Genomic DNA, 21,720 nt, shown 5'->3' with positions numbered 1-21,720 from the left:
ACTACATTCTAAATAGCATTGAGTGAAAACAGTCTATTATTCAAAACAGTACTTACATATATATCTAAGATCTAAGATATATCTAACCTAAAACGGCATCCTTATAAATGCAGTTTGGTCTCTAAGACAGTGGGATCAAAGCTGTCTCTGTCAGGACAAATAAAGTTTAGGAAAAGACACAGGTTTCGAATTTAAGCAAAGCGAGGGCAAGATCCTGATGTCGATGGAATCGAACTTTTCTCTTTAGAATTAATTAAATCCATTATAAAATGATTTATTGGTGTTCAATTATCAAAAAGATCTATTGTTTCTTCTTTGAGAACTGTGCACTTTACAGTAAATTGTTCTGATCAAATCGGTAGTCCACTTTACATCATATTCGTGCTTTCAGCACAAAATATCATCATATCAAGTTTCTTCAGGTCAAATTGATTAATTCTCTTATAATGGGATGACGTCGTATTAAACTCCTAATAATTGTTCAATGCTTGGCGATTTCTGTAGTTATTCTCAGATATGTTGCTGCGGCAAAATTATTCGCTGAATATACGGATGTTCTTATCAAATCTGGCACAAAATATACACCCTACCTTTGCCGAACACCAGGTGTTCAATATTCTCAGACGTGGCAACCATCTGTGTCTGACTGAAACCTTCCATGTGGTGACAAGACTTGGTGTCCTTGTTGTAGAACATGGTGGTGCAGTATGCACTGAGGAAACACAGAGAGACACAGTCTATCCGGGACATGGCTGGAGACCCTGGAGGTAGGGGCGGGGGCACCTGTCCAGTAGATAGCAGGGATACGGCCATTTCAGAACAGTCCATGCCGTTTACTGATATGTTGACGATGGTTGGTTTTGAGGGCGAAAATTACGTTCTCGTAAAGTTGAGAAGAGCCTGAAACACAGAGGGACATTACTTCAGTAACAAAATTGTGACAACGTACGAATCATCAAATATGTGAGTCTGATGGATGGTTAATACCAGGGAGCACTTTAGTAACTCAATATGGAGAGAGTCACTGTCAAGCATGTCTGTGCTGCATTTTCTCTCGTAAGGGATAAATATTTCAGTGTAAAAACTGTTAAGGATCTTTTTACAAATGTTAATTTTCATTTAATTATTGGTTTTGTAAAAGACATTGATTAAATTGATGAATTCTGATTAATGTGTTTTGTAAATAGATATATTTTAAAGTTGGTAGTTTAGATTAGTAGCTTGGATTGTTAATGGCTGTATCCTCAAAGGGAGTTAAAGATCTGTAAAATTATTGTCCTCCTGCGAGGATACGTAAGGCCCCAAACCTTCAAAGTACATTTCAACTTACCAGAATGTTTAAACGTAGCATTTGTGTGATTTTAAATTATGGCTTAACTTTCCTACAATCGCGAGCGGCTGAGGGGATGGTATAAATCCAGCTAGGGTCCATGCAGGTAGCAAAGGTACTGTAAAGCTGGCCACCCGGACTGTCGACTATTGAAATTTTATAAATTCGATGTTTCGGGTATTACGTACGGAGGTAATTAGGCGTTAAAACTATGGCGGTCGACGGTCCGGGCATTAAGGAAAACAAAATATCATACGTACATACACTTTGTTACATGTACAGATCATAGAAGTTCTCATCATTCCAAGTGAGCAGATCGCGTCTGATGCATAGTTCATTGGTAATCTCTGTCTCTGAAGCTGATCCTTGAGGGCTGAATGAATGTAGAGTTGCTGGCGATCTGTGGCCATAGCCCCTCCACAAAGGACTGCTTTCTATGCTGTGTTGAGATAGATATTGTTCAAACGATGATGCCAACCTTCCAGATTATTGTTCGTGCGACGGCGGCCATCATCATCAGTTTATGGATACATCTCCAAACACACTGAGGGGTGTGATATTCCACGTAGTTGTGACGTTTTACGGCTCTCAAAATCCATCGGTGATGTCTGGAGATAAGTTGAAACTTTGTGCTGCTTTCAGTGGGCGGAATGCTGATATGTCTCCTCTGAAGGAAGTACACGAGAGGATAAATGTGGCCTTGAACCTGATGGAAGTTAAGCTGGTAAAACACATGTTTTAAGTTCTTCATCGAAGATATGGTGGTTGTTGTCTCTGTCTGGGAGCGGTGAAATATTGCTGATGACCTGACTTTTATAAGAGATTTAACTTGTGTCATATTCTCACTTCCCTCGTTGACATGATGATTTACATGTATTTAGTGAGAGAAAACTTGTTTTAGTCATGATCTGTTTTTAAATTTTAACTCACTCACTTACATGATACACTGTATTAGTAGAGACATCTTCAGAAAGGGGACTTCGGAAAACTATGCAATTTTAACAGTTTGCATTCAATTTGATTTCATGTACGTTTGTTTGTTCGTTTGTTGTTTCATGCCGCGCTAGACTACATTACAGCTACGTGAAGGCTGTGTTTGACATAATCTACAGACATAATCTATTGACATCATCTATTGACATCATCTTTCACATAATCTACAGACATAATCTATTGACATCATCTATTGACATCATCTACAGACATAATCTTTGACATAATCTATTGACATTATCTACAGACATAATCTATTGACATAATCTACAATCTATTGACATCATCTATTGACATCATCTATTGACATCATCTGTGACATTGATCCTCGTAGTATTGATACAATAACATGCATCAACCAAGTCAGCCAGTCTGACCATCCGAAGCCGTCATTTGTTCCCGAATACCAATTCCAACCCGGACCATCCCGTGTGTTTCCACGTATGCTGAACTTTCAAAATGCAATTACTTATAATGCATCGTGAAGCAGACTCCCCGCCGCGGCGTAAAACTAAACTCACTCACTACAATGCACTGTACACTATCTCCGTAAATCGGCACCTCGTTGTAATAATGTAACCTGTCATCGCCTTTTCTAAAGACGGTTTTTCTTAAAAAGGGAACTGTCCATAAGGGCGTAGCTCCATGTATGTCGGTCCGCTGTGGCTTGTTAAAATTATATTAAAATGGCTATTAAATCATGTCAACTATGAACATCAAGTAACTAGATCCACACAATTTGATAAACTGGCAAATATGGTAGACGAGGAAATGTCATGTCCAGCATCGTTACTGGCGTGAAACACGGACATTCAAAATACATTCGTTTCTACACACATGACGTCCTTAGTTTTGAATTGATGTTGTTCTTAAAATGTTACGAAACAATTGAATTAATATGTAGCTGATGCCACAATGTGTGTCAGGCAGCATACTTACAGCCACTGCAGGAAATTCGTTTCTACACACATGCGTCCTTAGTTTTGAAATGCTACAATGTTACGAACATCTGTTAAATGTACTATCCCACAATGCCTGTGTCAGGGAGCATCACAGCCACTGCAGGAAATGCTACACGAACATTAACAGGAACCTTGTATTGATTTGTTGTAATTGTGACGTATTTCCTAATTCCCCTGACAAACGTCCTGTAGCCAATCCTATCGAAGCAGTCAATATGTCAATAATGAAGTACTCACGGAAATAGAAATAGAGTGGAGTTTATTTGTATATTACTTTATCAAAATAGGCAGTTTTAACAAATATAAAAATAACTACATGTATGTTTTTCCCAACTGGAATTTGATCCTTATAATTTTATCAATAATACCATTTTACAGATCAAATAATACCAAATTTGCATATTATCAAACAAATTTAGAAACATGTTGTAATTTACGTCACAATCAACAATGGGTGGTGAAACTACGTGTTTAGACGGGAACATTTGTTGTCAACGGTTGTGTTGACAATATAAGAAACATGAGTACAGGCACATTTTAACTGCGATGAATCAACAATGGGTAAATATGACACGATTATTATGTATCTCCTGTAAATCTCATCTATTTCGGATGGTTTTACAAAAAGTGTTAAAAACAAAAGTTGAGAAAAACGATCGTCATCGTATTTAACAATCAAACTTCAGTTCAAAACTACGAAATAAACGTCAAAGAAACATGTTATTCCTATTTCAGTAAGTATTTTGTATATTGTGGTATAGTTGTTGACGATATAGGAACGCCCGTGGCTTAACTTCCGTGACAAAGACAGACATTACATTTGGAACCAAAGACGTCAGCCACATATATCAAAAGCTCAGCGTGCAAATTCTCACTATCATCTACAGATCTTACAACAAGGATCACACGTTTATCGACGTTACCTAAGACGAAAGATGTCAATAACATTCTGTGACTCTCCCTTTCTGTGACGCTCCCTTTCTGTGACTATCCCTTTCTGTGACACTTCCTTTCTGTGACTCTCCCTTTCTGTGACTCTCCCTTTCTGTGACGCTCCCTTTCTGTGGCACTCCCTTTCTGTGGCACTCCCTTTCTGTGCCACTTCCTTTCTGTGACTCTCCCTTTCTGTGACTCTCCCTTTCTGTGACGCTCCCTTTCTGTGACGCTCCCTTTCTGTGACACTCCCTTTCTGTGCCACTTCCTTTCTGTGACGCTCCTTTGTGCCGCTCCTTTTCTGTGGCACCCTTGTGTGTGCCTCCTTTCTGTGACGCTCCTTTCTGTGACTCTCCCTTTCTGTGACGCTCCCTTTCTGTGACGCTCCCTTTCTGTGACGCTCCCTTTCTGTGACGCTCCCTTTGACGCTCCCTTTCTGTGGCGCTCCCTTTCTGTGGCACTCCCTTTCTGTGACGCTCCCTTTCTGTGACACTCCCTTTCTGTGACGCTCCCTTTCTGTGACGCTCCCTTTCTGTGGCACTCCCTTTCTGTGACACTCCCTTTCTGTGACACTCCCTTTCTGTGCCGCTCCCTTTCTGTGACGCTCCCTTTCTGTGGCACTCCCTTTCTGTGACGCTCCCTTTCTGTGACACTCCCTTTCTGTGACACTCCCTTTCTGTGACCCTCCCTTTCTGTGCCGCTCCCTTTCTGTGACGCCCCTTTCTGTGGTACTCCCTTTCTGTGACGCTCCCTTTCTGTGACACTGTGACACTCCCTTTCTGTGACGCTCCCTTTCTGTGACGCTCCCTTTCTGTGACGCCCCTTTCTGTGACACTCCCTTTCTGTGCCACTCCCTTCTGTCTGTGCTGTGACGCTCCCTTTCTGTGGCACTCCCTTTCTGTGACACTCCCTTTCTGTGACGCTCCCTTTCTGTGGCTGACCCCTTCTGTGACACTCCCTTTCTGTGACTCTCCCTTTCTGTGGTGCTCCCTTTCTGTGACGCTCCCTTTCTGTGGCACTCCCTTTCTGTGGCACTCCCTTTCTGTGGCACTCCCTTTCTGTGACTCTCCCTTTCTGTGGTGCTCCCTTTCTGTGACGCTCCCTTTCTGTGGCACTCCCTTTCTGTGACGCTCCCTTTCTGTGACACTCCCTTTCTGTGCCACTTCCTTTCTGTGACGCTCCCTTTCTGTGGCGCTCCCTTTCTGTGACGCTCCCTTTCTGTGACGCTCCCTTTCTGTGACGCTCCCTTTCTGTGGCACTCCCTTTCTGTGGCACTCCCTTTCTGTGACTCTCCCTTTCTGTGGCGCCCCTTTCTGTGACTGTGACGCTCCCTTTCTGTGGCACTCCCTTTCTGTGGCACTCCTTTCTGTGGCACTCCCTTTCTGTGACTCTCCCTTTCTGTGGTGCTCCCTTTCTGTGACGCTCCCTTTCTGTGACGCTCCCTTTCTGTGACACTCCCTTTCTGTGGCACTCCCTTTCTGTGACACTCCCTTTCTGTGCTTAAATGACAAAGAACAAACCAGCCGATCTTCATCTCCTTACAGGTGATGCCAAAAGAGGTCAAAAGTCCGGAGTGGAGTGTGAACGGTCCGCTGAAAATGGGACAAAAGTAGAATAGATGGTGGATAAAATATACATGAACACAGAAAGAGACAGGGCAAAGAATGTCACTGGGCCTGGACATTCAGTGTGTTACGGATTCGAAATTACCGTCACAAAAGTCTTTTGAATCCCTTTTAAACCAGCAAAATAGAACACAGACAAGTTTATGATATTAAATAATATATTAAATAAACTATAAACAAGGTTACAATGAATGAAAGTACAGATTTCCAATACAATGCAATAGAGTCACGAGTGTAAAATATTGAGTCACAAATCTAAAATATTAACTCACCAAAGTATTGATATTCCCAGTACAGAACGGATGTACTGATTGAAGATTGTTGACAGCTGTAAATGTTCATTGTAGACGAGTGGTAGGTCTTTTGAGTGGCGAAACATTGATGTTAGCAGACAGATTCTAGCTGAAGCCACGTCACCACAGCACAATCATGCAGAAATTACTAACATGTACAGCTTCTCACAATCCGACCGAAACCTAGGCAATCAAAGGGCAGGTAACTCCCAAGCCCCCTCTCAACTGGTGAAAATACACAACTTCAAAGTGTGAGTTCAAACCCGCACTCAGCGCTTTAAACTTTTGTGACCCATAATGCCATAATATAAATAGTCAATTAATGTGACATTTTAAATTAACATTAACATATCCTCATAACAAGTGGGAATATCAATCCGACAGGCCAAGGATCTTTTCACATAGGAGTAACAGACTTCCTATATTATCATGGAACATTAATGGCTTGTGTAAAAAGTATGATGACTGAGACTTTCTCGCCTATTTCAAGTCAATTGTCATTGGGTATTTAAAGGAGACATTCATAACTGATAGATAGCAACGCAACTTTTAATCATTTGGTCGCATTTTGGCATTCACATTTCACAACTTTACAGGTACAATCGAGTTTGTTCGTTTTTATCAGGATTTCAAAGAGCATCATGCCACTCTTGCTCAGAAGCTGCTTGATGAAGGTTAGAACATTCAAGGCCTCAGTAAAGTTTTCAAAAATTATGTGGAGGATATCTCCAAACTTGATGCATCAGTGACAAAAAATATGTCCGATGCAATTCCCTATTTTGACTTACACCATACGTTCACGAATTATTTCAGGTGAACAAATGACTAGACTTAATATATCTTTATAACAGGTGTCACTGGTGGGCAGGATGAGCTATCCTTTCGCGAACACCTTGTATCATCACTATTTCATCGTAATTCATAAACACATGCTCTGTCACAATCACTGCATTGTCTGGTTCAGTCCCGATTTGTTTACAAACAACATCGTACAGCTGTAATGCTGCTGAAACAAATATATATATATATCATGATATAGTCAAAATAGTACAATCGACTCTGCTTTTGGCAGATATTTCTTATGAATGTGGAAAGGGTTTTGTCGCTTCTAAGGAAGGAATACTCAAGGCACAGATTACGATTCAATTTATAGCATTTCATGGTTTTGCACTATGAACACTCGTGAAGATTCACGTTTTTTAATAACTTGATGAGTGAGTGAGCTGAAATTTAAAGTCACTTTGGCAATATTTCAGCCATAGCGTGACTAATAACTTGATGACAACGGATTACCAAATACATCAGCTTGAGTTAAATGTATCATAGTTCCAAACTACGTCAGATTTTGTTCTAGCTTATTTGAACAATTGCGACTTATGAACTAGGACTAAAGAATCCAAATGCAAATACTCCATACTTCTTCCAATGGTCTCCATTGAAAGAGGTTTCTCTGTATATCCTCTAGGGTACTTTTAATTGAAAGTTAAGAATATATATGATGACATGGACTTGTCATGGCAGGTCAAGCTTGATGCCGTTGTAATGCGTATTGAGGAAAAAACAGAAATCATTTCCAAGCCATTTCATTCAAAATGGGGAAGACATGTGTCCATGATTTGCTTTTGAAAGTTTGAAAGCAGTGCCGTTTTACACACTGCAAAACAACATCGATGTAAGAAGTAAATGAACGTCCATTCGCAATTAACAACCTGAAGACTGCTGTTCAGCAACCCATGCTTGTAGAAAGAGGTGACAAACGGGATCGGGTGGTCCAGGCTAGTGATTCTGTTTGATCCCCTAGGCTCTCTACCCACCATCGATTGTCAGCAAGAACGACGGCATATGCCTGTAGATCTCCAACAGGCGACACAAGGGATACCGGGAGGGTATGCTCAAGCAGAACCATGACGAAAACTTTCTAACAGAATGGCCCATGAGCTACCGCTTTCAGGGAACGTGTGACTGTAGGCTGTCCATTTTGTAAATGTTTGCAGTGAACAGATACATTCGTCACCACTCGCCCCTTTCCGTAACCTCCAAGAAGACTCGTCCCCCACTCGATACTTGTTATCAAACATACGAAAATACGACAAACCAATCAGAACGCGCGTAAATGAGCGCGGTGCTTTGATAAAAATAATCCCGAGTACTTCAATCGTTTATGGCACTGTGTCATTGTTTAAAGAATCATGAAAAATATATATCGTCATATTGAAAGTACAAAGAACGCAGCTAAAAGGATTTTTCTGCCTATTATGAAGTTTTTAATAAGAATCATGCGATTGACGGTGAGAGATTCAAACACACGCACGTGCGGTTGTTGACATCACTGCTCTCATGGGTCCAACTGAGTGTATTTCTGACGATCTTGCGGGCTTGTTATGGAGATTGTACGTGCGCTTCGACCAATTTTAGGAAATGTAATTATAATCGCTACGAGTTTCAAAACAATCATATCATATTTGTATGTAGCTAATCAACCTTAATCTTTAACATTGGGCTTATATTTCATAGCACTGGGGATATTTTAGTTTGAGTGTTTTTTGGTCATTCATAATTATTAAAAATAAATAAGTAATAAAACCCCCAAAACAACCTAGGAATACAATGTAACTGTGCTTCGGTGATATTAAGAAACATTGGAATCAAACAGGGATAGAGTTATCGTTCTTTTTTTAAAGCAGTTCTGATGTTCATGCGCCAATATGAAATCCTTCCAGAGGGGCACGAGTCGCTATTCGGCTTGTCCCGGAATAACACGAGTTGGTCACGAATGTGAACAGATAATGAATTTTGGTAAAGAACAATACCAAGTCCATAAAATAACCAGTGAAATTTAGCAATGCACAAAACACAGTTTACACGACTTGGCATGATCAGCCCATTGACAAAACCGGGAACCAGTGCCCTCAGACATCAGAATTCTGTCCTCCATCGACAAGGGCGCTCTTTATGAGACAATTAAACAAACGGACCATTAAAGACAGTTATGCATTGCCAAGGATTGAGGAACTTTTGGACAATCTAGCGGGGAATAAGTACTTTACAAAGTTGGACATGAAATCAGGTTATTATCAGGTAGAGATTTTGGAAGAACATAAAGAAAGGACCGCCCTCACAGTGGGCCCTTTAGGGTTTTATGAGTACAACTAGCTCCCATTTGGATTATGTAACAGTCCAGCAACTTTTCAGCGTTTAATGGAAGAATGTCTTGGGGACTTGCATCTTCAAATGTGTTGCATTTACATTGATCACCTGATTATTTATTCTCGCACGCTGGAAGAACACATTGAAAGACTTACTAGGGTTTTCCAATGGCTCAGAGAATGTAGTCTGAAGTTAGCTCCCGACAAGTGTTCATTTTTCAAGAGAAAGGTACAGTATGTTGGACATGTCATATCTGAAGAAGGAATAGAACCAGATCCGAGCAAAACTGAAGTTATCAGGAACTGGAAAACACCAACTTCTCCCACTGAAGTTCGGCAGTTCTTAGGATTTGCTGGTTACTATCGGCGCTTCGTTCCAGACTTTTCAACGATTGCCAAGCCTCTAACTCACCTAATGCCAAGTCCGAATGCAAAGGGCAAATTAGCAAATACAAAGGAGTTTATCTGGGAACCGGAACATGACCATGCTTTTCAGGAATTGAAGGTTAAATTAACTTCACCACCAGTACTTGGATTTCCCAATTACTCCCTACCCTTTGAACTTCACACAGATGCCAGTCAACTAGCATTAGGAGCAGTACTCTATCAGAAACAGAATGATAAATTGAGAGTGATTGACTATGCAAGCAGAGGATTGAACAAATCTGAACAGAATTATCCAGCACACAAGCTGGAATTTCTTGCACTTAAATGGGTTATCACCGACAAATTTCATGATTTTCTGTATGGACATTCATTTACTGTATACACAGACAATAATCCCTTGACATATGTCTTGACATCGGCCAAATTAGACGCCACTGGACACAGATGGTTGGCATCTCTTGCGGCGTATCACTTCAGTATCTTGTATCGACCAGGAAAAGCGAACATTGATGCAGATGTTCTATCGAGATTGCCTAGTTCTGCAACTCAAGATACTGTTGATGGAAAGCAGGAGATCAAGGAGGATTCTATCAAAGCCATCTGTAATTCCATATTATGTCAGAACTTTGTGGAATGTCTTAGAATGTCAAGTGATTCGGTGATAGAGGACGGAGTTGAAATGGACGCAATGACTAACAGACAATGGAAAAAGGCACAAGCTGCTGATCCCATCCTTGCAGTCCTGATTAAATTTGTTAGTCAAGGGAAAAGACCACCTCGTGATTATTTACCTTCCACCGAATTTGCAGGCTTACAACGGCAGTTTGATAGACTATGGTTCAAGCGAGGAGTACTTCATAGAATAACCAAAGAAGATGAAGTGACAAGAAGTCAGTTGATTCTCCCATCGGCATTCAGAGAGAAAGCTCTTAGAGGTTTGCACGATGATGTAGGACATCTCGGACGAGACCGGACTTTATCCTTACTACGTGATCGCTTCTATTGGCCTGGAATGGTTAGGGATGTTGAATCATGGGTTCGAAGTTGCGACAGATGCATTCGGCGCAAGACAAAGACCAATACCAGGGTGCCACTAGTGAATGTCACTGCAACATATCCACTGGAACTTGTCTCTATGGACTTTTTGACCTTGGAACCATCGAAGGGGAATTTTCAGCATATCTTAGTTATCACAGACCATTTCACTAAGTATGCACAGGCCATTCCAACCAAAAACATGACAGCCCGGACCACAGCTGATGCATTGTTCAACAAGTTCATAGTACATTACGGAATACCTACCAGAATTCATTCTGATCAAGGTGCAAACTTTGAAAGTAAACTGATAAAAGAACCCTGCACAATCATGGGAATGGACAAATCGCGTACCACTGTGTATCATCCTATGGGAAATGGGCAATGTGAGCGTTTTAACAGAACCTTGTTGGATAAGCTTGGAACGTTGGACTCCAACCAAAAGGCAGACTGGAAAACCCACGTGGGACCACTTGTTCATGCCTACAATTGTACAAAACACGAAACAACCGGCTATACCCCTTATATGCTGATGTTTGGCCGGCATCCAAGATTGCCTGTAGATATTGCTTTCGGAATTGATAGGAATCCGGGTTATGAAAATCTGTTATCATACACGAAGACATTGCGTTTGCAACTTCAAGAAGCATATGAGCTGGCCTCAGAAATATCCATCAAGTCCCAAGAAAGACAAAAGAAAAACTATGATCAGAAAGCTAGAGGAGCTGGAATTCAGATAGGGGATAGGGTGCTGGTGAAAATGTTAGCACATAAGGGTAAACACAAGTTGCAAGACAAATGGGAGCAGGAAATTTATACTGTCACTGATCAACCAAATACTGGAATCCCTGTGTATGTGGTTTCACCGGAGTTGGGTGATGGTAGAACGAGAACTCTCCATCACAATCACTTGTTGCCCATAGGACATTTACCATGTCGGGAGGATAATCAGCCCCATCCTACGCCTAGTATATGTAGTGACACCATGTCTGAGAGAGATTTGACTGAAGTTGAATCCACCTGTCTGGAGGATGACCCCGTTCTTGTTGGTACAGTTCCTGTCTTGAGTACAGACTCAGCTGCTTATTGATCACCCACAGTGTCCAATGGAGTTGCATCTGAGCTGAAAGTGATGGACGAAGATGGTGACGATCATCTGACTGTTGGACAAGACCAGGAATCTGAAAAGGAGGGGGAGGGAACAGATAAGACAGGATCTCAGATGACTGTCCTAGAAACTGTTGCTCAAACAGTAACGGAGACTGCTGAACATGCAGTGACAGTAACAGAGACACAGGCACCTCTATTAGAAACTGTGGATAGTAATGACACTGAGGTGACAACAGACTTGGAAGTACAAGAGCAAGTTTTACCCCGTCGATCCGCCCGGGACAGAAGGAAACCTAATTGGATGACAAGTGGACAGTACGTAATGTCACAGAATACAGGTGTTCCTGAGTGGATGGAAAAAGCTCAGTTTCTAGAATCATTGGCTTCAAGGGGTGTATTCACGAATCTTCCAGATAAGCTTTCGGATGCTCTTCTTACAGTCATAACTAAGTCATAAGTACAAGTTGTTGCTACTCTTTTATGCTGATACCGTACATGACGAGGACGTCATTCTTGAACAGGGGGTGTGTGTAGCAGTGACATTTCACTTTGTATTATATACTGTGTTTTATTTAAAATGTCAATAAAAAAAATCATATAAAAACATTTCTTGGTGGTGTTATACAGTTTTGAGGCCAGCAGTATTATTTGTGCTTGTCCTGCGTAGGCCAGGTTAATGAAGATGTATTGCACGTGCATTTCATGTTTATGGGAATCCTTGTTATAACATGGATGATTTTGATTGGTTGATTGGATCGTCTGCTTCAACATGATTATACCTCGTGGTGTCTTGTGAGTTTCATTGCATTCTGAGAGCTGATAATGTGAGGTCGAGTCAGAGGAGTCACCAGGTTAGTTATATTTGGTTGTAGAATGGTTTCTAAAGTTTTAGGGTATAATATTTCACTAATGCATATGAAATAAAGTTCTAGACTAAACACGTCTATTAATATTAAATAATGTTGGCAGTTTGGATATGTAAATATGTTGTGCTAATACGTGATAGGCTGTAAAGTTTTTAATGCCTCAATTGGATTGCTATTCTACATATTTTCACATAATGTATCTTGCATGGGTGTCGTGCGTGTAGTCCGTACGCGCTGTGGTGGTGACTGTTGAGAATATGATGTTCGCTTGTGTGTGCTGGTGATGGGTTCAGTGTGATTCATATTTTTGTTTTTCGTTTGAATAAAATATTTATTAATACAGGTAATTACATTTGCAGACAGTGCTCATTATTATCATCCCTTAAAATAAAAGTTATCACAGAGTTTTGGGATGACAATTTTAACAATAAAAGAACTACAGAGGAAAGAGGGGAAGTGGAGTCATAAATCGGGACCTAATATTCTAATATGGACATTTTTCCCAGTTATTATTAATCTAATTATAAGAAATATAGTAGATATCAATATTTATACCATGCATTTATCAATTTATACAGTCATATAACAGTTGAAAACATGCGAAACAGGGACATAAAGCAGAACTAATTAATGCAGCATTACATTTGTAACTTTATAGCATAATATTACACGCATTACATTTATAATAGGCACAGAAGACAAAATGACGGCCTATTTGCCAAAATGAACATCATGGAAAGAAATACATATATTACAATAGTGGTATTATTATAATAGGTAACAATGCAGGCATATTGCAAGAGATAATCCGTTAGAATTGTCATCTATATCTAATATGTTAAACAGTGATGCTATGTACAAACTTTACATATTATAAAAAGTACAATTTATATAATACTACTGTATATGTACAATTTTGTTATTAATATTAACAACAATTATAGACAATTCAATAATATGTATTATTATTACAACATTATATGTATGCAACTATATACAATACATGTAATAAGCAAGCTGGATATGATAAAATACATTATAATTTACAGTTTAGCAGTTAAAGAAAACATAACTGGTTATTTGCATTGATGAAACAGAAAAAGGGAGAAGAAAGCCAATATTGGGAAAAAGAAGACTTTGATACTCTAAAGAAATCGACCCGAATACGTGTTTGAAGGAGAGACATAAAACGCAAGACAATATCGTTTCCATTTAACTGTTTGCGTTCAAATTTGTTTAAATTTCTAATAGTCCAAATAGAATATTTTACCAAGGATAATAAATATACACAAACAGAATATTTTTGATGATTTGGATTTTTTGGAATAACCCCAAATTTAATAATTTCGTGACATTTTTTAATTAATCCTGATGATAAGTACCGCAACCATGGAAAAACGATATTCCACAGGACAATAGAACAGGGACAGTGAATAAAAAGATGGTCTGAAGTTTCAACCCGACAAAGGACACAGTCAGGAGAAACAGACATACCTCTAGTGTAGAGCCTATAGCCTAAAGGTAAAGAATCATAGATGAGACGGTAATTAACAGATTTTAGTAAAGGATCCACAAATGAAAGATGTAATTTTTTCCAAACAAGTCTAAAGTTGATTTGTGGGTATAAACGTTCCACTCTGTTTTCAGTTACTTTTTGAAGCAAACACTCATAAAATGCTTTAGAAGTATAGTCCAAAATGGCATCTTTAGGAGTCAAAACGGTTTTTTCAAATAATTTAACGGCCTGAATACATTGTTTATAATATAATGGCATCGTCTCAGAGAGAGGGATACGGAGAGATAGAAAAGAAGGACAGCACTGACGTAAAGATAACCCTATCCAATATTTTGCAAAAAACGTCCATTTTGCTGAACTACCTTTCAATAGGTTTTGGACATGTTTTAGTTGAAATGATTGCAATTTTGATTTGATGTGAATAACACCAAGCCCCCCTCCCAAAATATGTTGATACAAAACGGAGCGCCTAATGGGTTCAGCTTTGGACTGCCAAATAAATCGAAATGTCTCCCTCTGAAAGAGATCTACATAATGATTTGAAACTGGTGTTACTGCTCCACGGTACCACAGTTTGGATAACCCCAAAACATTGCACAGTACAGTTTTACCAAATATAGATAAGGAGCGTCCTTTACTGAAATTTAAACCTGTACGAAATTTTGTAAGTAAAGAATGAAATTGATCATCTTCACTGACCTCATTGCCTGTAATAATTCCTACAATTTTTGCCTGGTCAATCCACGAAATGCCAAAAGGATGGTCGGACTTGTTTTTCCATTTCCCAATAAAAATTCCTTTAGTTTTGGATTTATTCAATTTTGACCCAGATGCTTTCCCATAAATACTGCAAAGTTCTAAAAGTTTCTGAATTGAAGCATCTGAAGTACAAAACCCAATACCATCATCAGCATATGCAGATATTTTTGCTGAATCATTAGTATCTGGAAGGTGTACACCTTTAATAATTTGATTTTTACGAATGTTTTGTAAAAGAGGTTCCAGCCATAAAACATACAAGGCTGGCGACAAACCACATCCTTGCCTGACTGACCTCGTTACCGGAATTGGCCGAGAAATGTGCTGATTTACAATTACACAGCTGGAAATGTCAGTATATAATATTTTGACCCACTTTTTGAAATTTGGACCTAAGCCAAAAGCGTCCAGTACTTTAAATAAATACTCGTGGGAGACCCTATCAAATGCCTTTTCTTGATCTAAACTGATTAAAGCACATGGAATATTTTTCTGTTCCACATGATCATGCACATTGCGTATTAAATGACAATTATCCTGAATAGACCGACCTGATATAGCGCAAGACTGATCAAGATGAACTATATCACCAACGTTTTTGATATCAATTTTGCATTCACATTTAATAATGAAATCGGACGCCAATTTTTAACATTTTCTGAATTGTTAACATCCTTACACAGCAGAGTAATATAGGAAGTTTTAGAAGATTCGGGTAAAGAACCCTCAGAAAAACACAATTGGACAATACGTAGTAAGACATCACCAAGAAAGTCAAAATTAAACAAATAGAACTCCTTGGTAAGGCCATCTGGACCTGGAGATTTATCATTCTCCATATCCTTAAGGGTTTTTTATAATTTCATCTTTTGTTATTTCACCTTCTAGTAGATCCGAATTAGCCGAATTGAGTTGAGGAAGACCAGTAAGAAATTCATTACAAATTTTATCATCAATGGGTTCTTCAGCCAAAAGTTCAGAATAGTAATCAACAAAAACACCCATGATATCTTGAGAGGATTTTACTGAAACGCCAGAAGGGTCTAATATTGAAGAAATCGATTTATTTTTACCTCTCTTGGCTTCCTTGCGCAAATAGAAAGCTTTTCACTAGTTTCAATGTTTTTAGCTTTTGATCGAATAATATGTCCATTAAATTCCAATATTTCCAAATCATTGACTTGTTTTTTTGTTTCACGGATTTGATCAATGTAAAGTCCAGGATGACAAGATTCTGCGTGACAAAGATTACGATACTTTGCTTCCATTTTTTTACGGAGGGACTGACGGTCAGATTTTCTTGTAATTTGTATCAAATTTAGAAATTTTTTGAATTTTGATTTTAAAATTGTCCCACCATATTAAATCAATTTTATCCAAAGAAGGTATGTGTTTTACAAAATCCACCAAACAAAATTTTAAAAGATTCATCAAAAATATTATTATTACATTTCCAATAAGAGTTACCAAAATCTATGCCTTCAAAATCTTTAATTCTTACCGTCACATATTCATGGTCTGAGAATGAGCATGGGGAGATTGTCGTAGATTCGACAGCGGACAGGAGGGAAGATGTTACTACCGACTAGAATCTATCAAGTCGGGAACCAACACCAGTAGAATTTCGCCAAGATACCGCCACCAAGTCTGGAAAAGAAGAACGAAATGTGTCAGATGTAGAAAAATCAGAGACCCATTTTTTTATAATACTACTTCCTGCTTGATCAGCATCTTGATTTCCACCAGTTTTATCTAATTTAACATTAAGGACACAGTTAAAATCTCCCACTATTACTAAATATCTATTGGTAACTAAATATTTACTTAATGAATTGTAAAACGTCACTCTATCAGCTGGAATATTTGGCGCATAAACGTTGATAAAACGTATTTTTTCCCTTGTATTGTTAAATCTAATATGATATATCGACCATCAACGTCTAAACGAAACTGATCAACAGCATAATTAACACAATTATTTACTATTATTCCCACCCCTCTGCTAAAATTAGATCCAAAAGCCCAGAATCCCTTCCCATTAAATTTTGATTCAGAAAACTTTGCTACGTTTAAATTATATACATGGGTCTCTTGTAGAAATAGAACATCAACGCTGGAATTAAATTTGTGTGATAAAATATTAATTTTTGACGAATCAACCAGCAAACCATTACAGTTGATTGTTGTTACATTATACATTTTATATGATATGCATGAAACAATTGTACATAACAGAAATAATGTAATATACCTCCTCTTTTGAGGATATGTTTTCTGCATCTGTGTTACATCCATTCTTCTGTCTCATAGTCGATGGGCATTGCTTAGGTTATTATCAAGAAGACAGGATCACTCTCAACTCTGACCCCTTCCTGAGTCACACACCACATCGGAGTAAGATTTACCAGTGGACCTACTGTCTCTGGTCTGCCTTGGAGTACATGGACTGTTACTCAACTCTCGCCTCGTCTTTCCCCTACCTTTTTCCCTACTTTTGGACCTACTCTTTCTCTTAGCAGTCTCTGTAGGCACAGTAAAAGCATCGTCACTCGTATCTATAAGGTTATGAATTTCTTTAAGGCACTGCGAATCAGAATCAGAAAGACTTGCAGCTACTGACTGACTGAGTTTAGTTTCACGCCGCTTTCAGCAATATTCCAGCAATATCACGGCGGGGGACACCAGAAATGGGCTTAACACATTGTGCCCATGTGGGGAATCGAACCCGGGTCTTCCGCGTGACGAGCCAACGCTTGAACCACTAGGCTACCCCACCGCCCCTTTTCAGCTACTGCTGCAATCACATCCACTGTAGAAGAGGTACTGGGCTTTGATTCAGCCACGTTCACATTCTCACCTTCTTTCTCCTTCTCCCTTTCCTCATCTACCTTCTCCATTTCCTCATCTACCTGCTTGCACGTCATCATTACATACTGGTTCATTTTCCTTGTGCCAAATATTCTCTAAGTCATCACCTTCACCTACACCTTCACCATTCTCACTCACCTCCTCTGACACATTGTCTCCTTCAGACCTCCTCTTTTTCTCCTCTCTGATACTCCGCTGCGTTACATGGTTAAAGAACTCGTATGGCTGTGCCTGACAATTGTTCCTCATGTGACCTTTAAAGCCACATCGAAGACACATGGGAGATCTTCCCAAAATGGCAAGCAACATGGTCATTCCATCTCCTAATCTCACTATGTGAGGAACATCATCAATCACACCTTGATTCAGGACCATGCAAACAGTTCTCACTCCAGTCCTAACCGTTGCCTTTCCAGAAAGTGTCACAGTGTCTCTGGTGATATCCAATATCTCACCATATCCTTTCAAAAAGTTTCTAATGAAGGATTCTTTTACATCATCATGCAACCAGTGGATTTTTATTTCATGAATCTTTTTTTCATACGAGGTAATAAGGATGTCTATTCCCTTGTAATAGATTCTCCCGGCCTCAATCAAAAGTTTTGCCCTCTTTTTGTCCTTAAAGGTAACATAAAATGCTCCCCATTGATTGGTATTCCAGATGGAAATAACATCCTTTCCAGAAATATTTTGAAATGTAGCAACAATAGCATCAAACAACAGTTCTCTCGTGAATGGTCTCACCTTGCACTCCGCCTTGATGGTGCATGCATGACTTGACTCGTCTCTGTACATCCGATGAACGGGTGTCAAAACTGGCGCCGCAGCCAAGGCCATTGTGATGAAGGAGCAAGTGGGGGGTGACCACTAAAGGTCCACTGAGTACTAAAGAGTACTCAGTGCCCGCCCGTAGACCTGGATAAGAGAAGTGTCCGTAAAATGTCAAAGATCACACAGCGGAAATAACACAATATTCACCTAGTGATCCTTCTGTAATCCACTAGCCGATGTAGGAAGACGTCGCTCGGAATTGCATCAAATATTGTTTTCCCTTTATTGCTTTAGCATCTAGGCACATGTCACGGACCGACCAGATAGATGTCTAGGAGTAGCTTCGTCTTATAGACGGGTGAGCCAATTTTGAATATAATGTAAACGTGTAACTATTTCATTTTCCTCTGGAAAATGTAACCAGTATGCATAAGTTCATATTTCACACTCAGTATGGTCATACTTGTGAACTAACTGAAAAGGAAAAATATTTGTTACCAATGTATTTATTTTGTTGAATGTGATGTGCATATTGCTCAATGTGATCATGATTTATATGTGATTCAGTTGTCTCCCTTCTCTTAATCAATGTTACAAATGAATCTGTGCTAATACCCTTGTGATAAAAAACCCCCAAACCATTGTGATATTAATATATATAAATGAAATGTTTACAGGGTATTCTTCTTCTACCTCTTCCTGTGATGTAAGGAATAAACAGATTCACACCCTACAGCAAGTCGTTGTTTCTCGGCGTTATATCTGTTACATAAACATAACAATTGGCTTCAGCCGATATAACAAGACTAGGCTACAATATTTTCTATACACATATATATTGTATACTGACTTCTGTTAACCCCCCACACGCCCCCAAGAAAATGTATAGGTAGTTGTTGATATTTCATTTTGATAAGAAGTAAATCAGCTTGTACATGCAATTTTAGAGCTTTTCCTGAAAGAGCTATTTTGTAATTGCTTAAATGTGTTATAAAATAGTTGTGAGAACACTAAATTTATCATTTCAATTTCAGTAACTTCCCTATGAAAATATATTTTTATGAAAAGTTGGAAAAACACTTTTTCAGGAAAATATAGCAGAAAATGCTTTCTAGAGCAACCATTTACAAATATTTATTGGGGGGCTAAACAGAGTTAGACTGAAATTTAAAAAGACATTACACAACAACTAACCAAAACATATGCATGTAGGTACAGCTTCCTTTTCATTACAATCATCTTCTTTATTCAACAGACCTTCCGCATGTACATAGAGTATCGTGTGTCATCAGGGATGAGCATCAGGGCAGCATTGCACATGATAGAGACAGCGGTGAATAGCTTCTTGGATCAGCTGTAACCATCAAGCATACGTGAGTGTGCAATCCTGAGTGGATCAACAAATCTATCTATCTATCTATCTATCTATCTATCTATCTCAAAGATCTAATTACCATTTGCAAGCCCTACCGATCTCTTCGTTCTATGTACTAGTTCCTCCTATTTGCTCCACTCAGCAAAACAAACATGTGTGACAGATTTTTCTCGTTCGCAGCTCACACCTCTGAAACATTCTTCCCCGATCTCTCAGGCCACCAATGGCAACAACAAACTTCAAATCAGCTCTGAAGACATATCCTTTTCTTCAATCATAAAAAACTGACTATCTTTTCTAGTTTCTGTTGTTACAATATGTTTTTAACTTTGTACACAGAGAATCTTACTGATGGCTATTAGGCGTTATAGAAATGTATCATCATTATCATTAGTATTATTATTAGTAGTAGTAGTATCAATATGCTTCCTACTCTTTCAAGTGTTAGTCATTATGAAGGAGTGAACAGGAACATTCTGGCGGGAGAACAGGTTTACCAAAGGATTATGTTTCTCCCCAGTAATATATTCTTCTAAGATCGATAGTAAGGAGTTTGTTGTAATAGGGATAGGAGCGAACAGGTAGCTTGATAGTAAGTAGATTGTTGTAATGGCAGAATGTAGAACTTATAGTCTGATAGTAATTTGTTTGTTGTAATGGCAGAATGAGCAGAATACGCCGAGTCAGTATCATTTTCAATCAGTACGCTGTAACTCAAGTTCCTGAAATGTTCCATGTGCTCTATACATGTAACGGCGTACTGTGGACCTGAAATATTAAAAAGCATCTAAGAAAGAAGCCAGCCATTAACCGAGACCAGGGTATTTACCTTCCCAGTGTAAACTCCGGTATTCTATAATCATACACATTGTCATACCGTTTATCTCATTGACTTCGTACAAAGAATAAAAAGAAGTTGTCATTCATAAAACGTGTCATGTATTCATTTACGGGACAATGTGTGTTCCTATTAAATATACTTACAGGTAGTGACTTATTACATATACGTTGTCTCACTGGCAGAACTGTTTGTTGTTTGACACTCCACTCAGCAATCTTCCAGCCATATGATGGCGGACCAGACAATGCAGTGATTTGTATTATGAGCATCGATCTACGCAGTCAGGAAACAATGACTTGTATCGACCAAGTCAGCGAGTCTGACCACGGTATCCCGGATGGAGTATCTGTACAATTCATACCAGGTTGTAGAAATACTTTAGGTGACAGACATACACATGGTTCTTGTTTGTGTCCATTACAACCTGAAGGTTAAAGATGGTTTCACCGATTGGCGAAGTAAAATAGGTATCTCACATGTAGGGATAACAAGAAAGGCCTTTTAAAAGGCAACGTTGAAGGCACCTGAATTAATTTAGAAATTTAGTAAGACGGACGTGAGATGATTTGAGGAGTTGAAGCTGATTTCAAGAGCATCACGATAACAATAACTCCGTCCATTAGAGAGTTGCCTCTATTAGAGATCGGCACTCGCATCGCAAGTTCGGTACGCTCATCTCTAGTATATGATATTTCATATCAAGTGCCTTTGTCATGTCTAGCCATGTCTTACTGAGATACAAAGCGCTCACATACTCGATCGCTATAAACAACCTCTGTAGGCCGCAATGGAGAAAACCCTTTGTCGCACTTTCGCGCACGCGTTACGGTTATTGTGCACGAAAAAAAACTTCTATGAATGACTTCTTTGTACTTATACCTACAAGTGCCCCCTGTTTTCGTTATAAAAA

General features: G+C 39.1%; 1 protein-coding gene and 1 long non-coding RNA gene across 2 annotated transcripts; one reads left to right on the top strand and one right to left on the bottom strand.

Annotated features, from left to right (window-relative positions):
- Positions 1-4,204: 4,204 nt before the first annotated feature.
- On the bottom strand, positions 4,205-8,042 carry LOC124262156 (axoneme-associated protein mst101(2)-like). The gene is made up of 2 exons (XM_046696618.1): positions 7,951-8,042; positions 4,205-5,810 (listed from the first exon to the last, which is right to left on the bottom strand). The coding sequence occupies exons 1-2, from the start codon at positions 8,040-8,042 to the stop codon at positions 4,205-4,207; spliced, it is 1,698 nt and encodes a 565-aa protein (XP_046552574.1).
- Positions 8,043-18,916: 10,874 nt separating this feature from the next.
- Positions 18,917-19,325, top strand: LOC124262161. Its single transcript, XR_006894506.1, has 2 exons — positions 18,917-18,952; positions 19,272-19,325. It is a non-coding gene; the product is annotated as an uncharacterized LOC124262161 (long non-coding RNA).
- The last annotated feature ends 2,395 nt before the right edge of the window (positions 19,326-21,720 follow it).

Source organism: Haliotis rubra, unplaced genomic scaffold (genome assembly GCF_003918875.1).
Source record: "Haliotis rubra isolate DU_JTF1 unplaced genomic scaffold, ASM391887v1 Scf824, whole genome shotgun sequence".
NCBI lineage: Eukaryota > Metazoa > Mollusca > Gastropoda > Lepetellida > Haliotidae > Haliotis > Haliotis rubra.
The sequence above is the reverse complement of the archived record's forward strand: the minus strand, read 5'-3'. Positions and strand labels throughout refer to the sequence as shown.

Coding starts and splice junctions, on each gene's coding strand:
- LOC124262156 (XM_046696618.1), bottom strand. CDS start 8,042: ATGGTTCTGCTTGAGCATACCCTCCCGGTATCCCTTGTGTCGCCTGTT. Junction 5,811..7,950: donor GTTCTTGCTGACAATCGATG/GTGGGTAGAGAG, acceptor TCCCATTTTCAG/CGGACCGTTCACACTCCACT.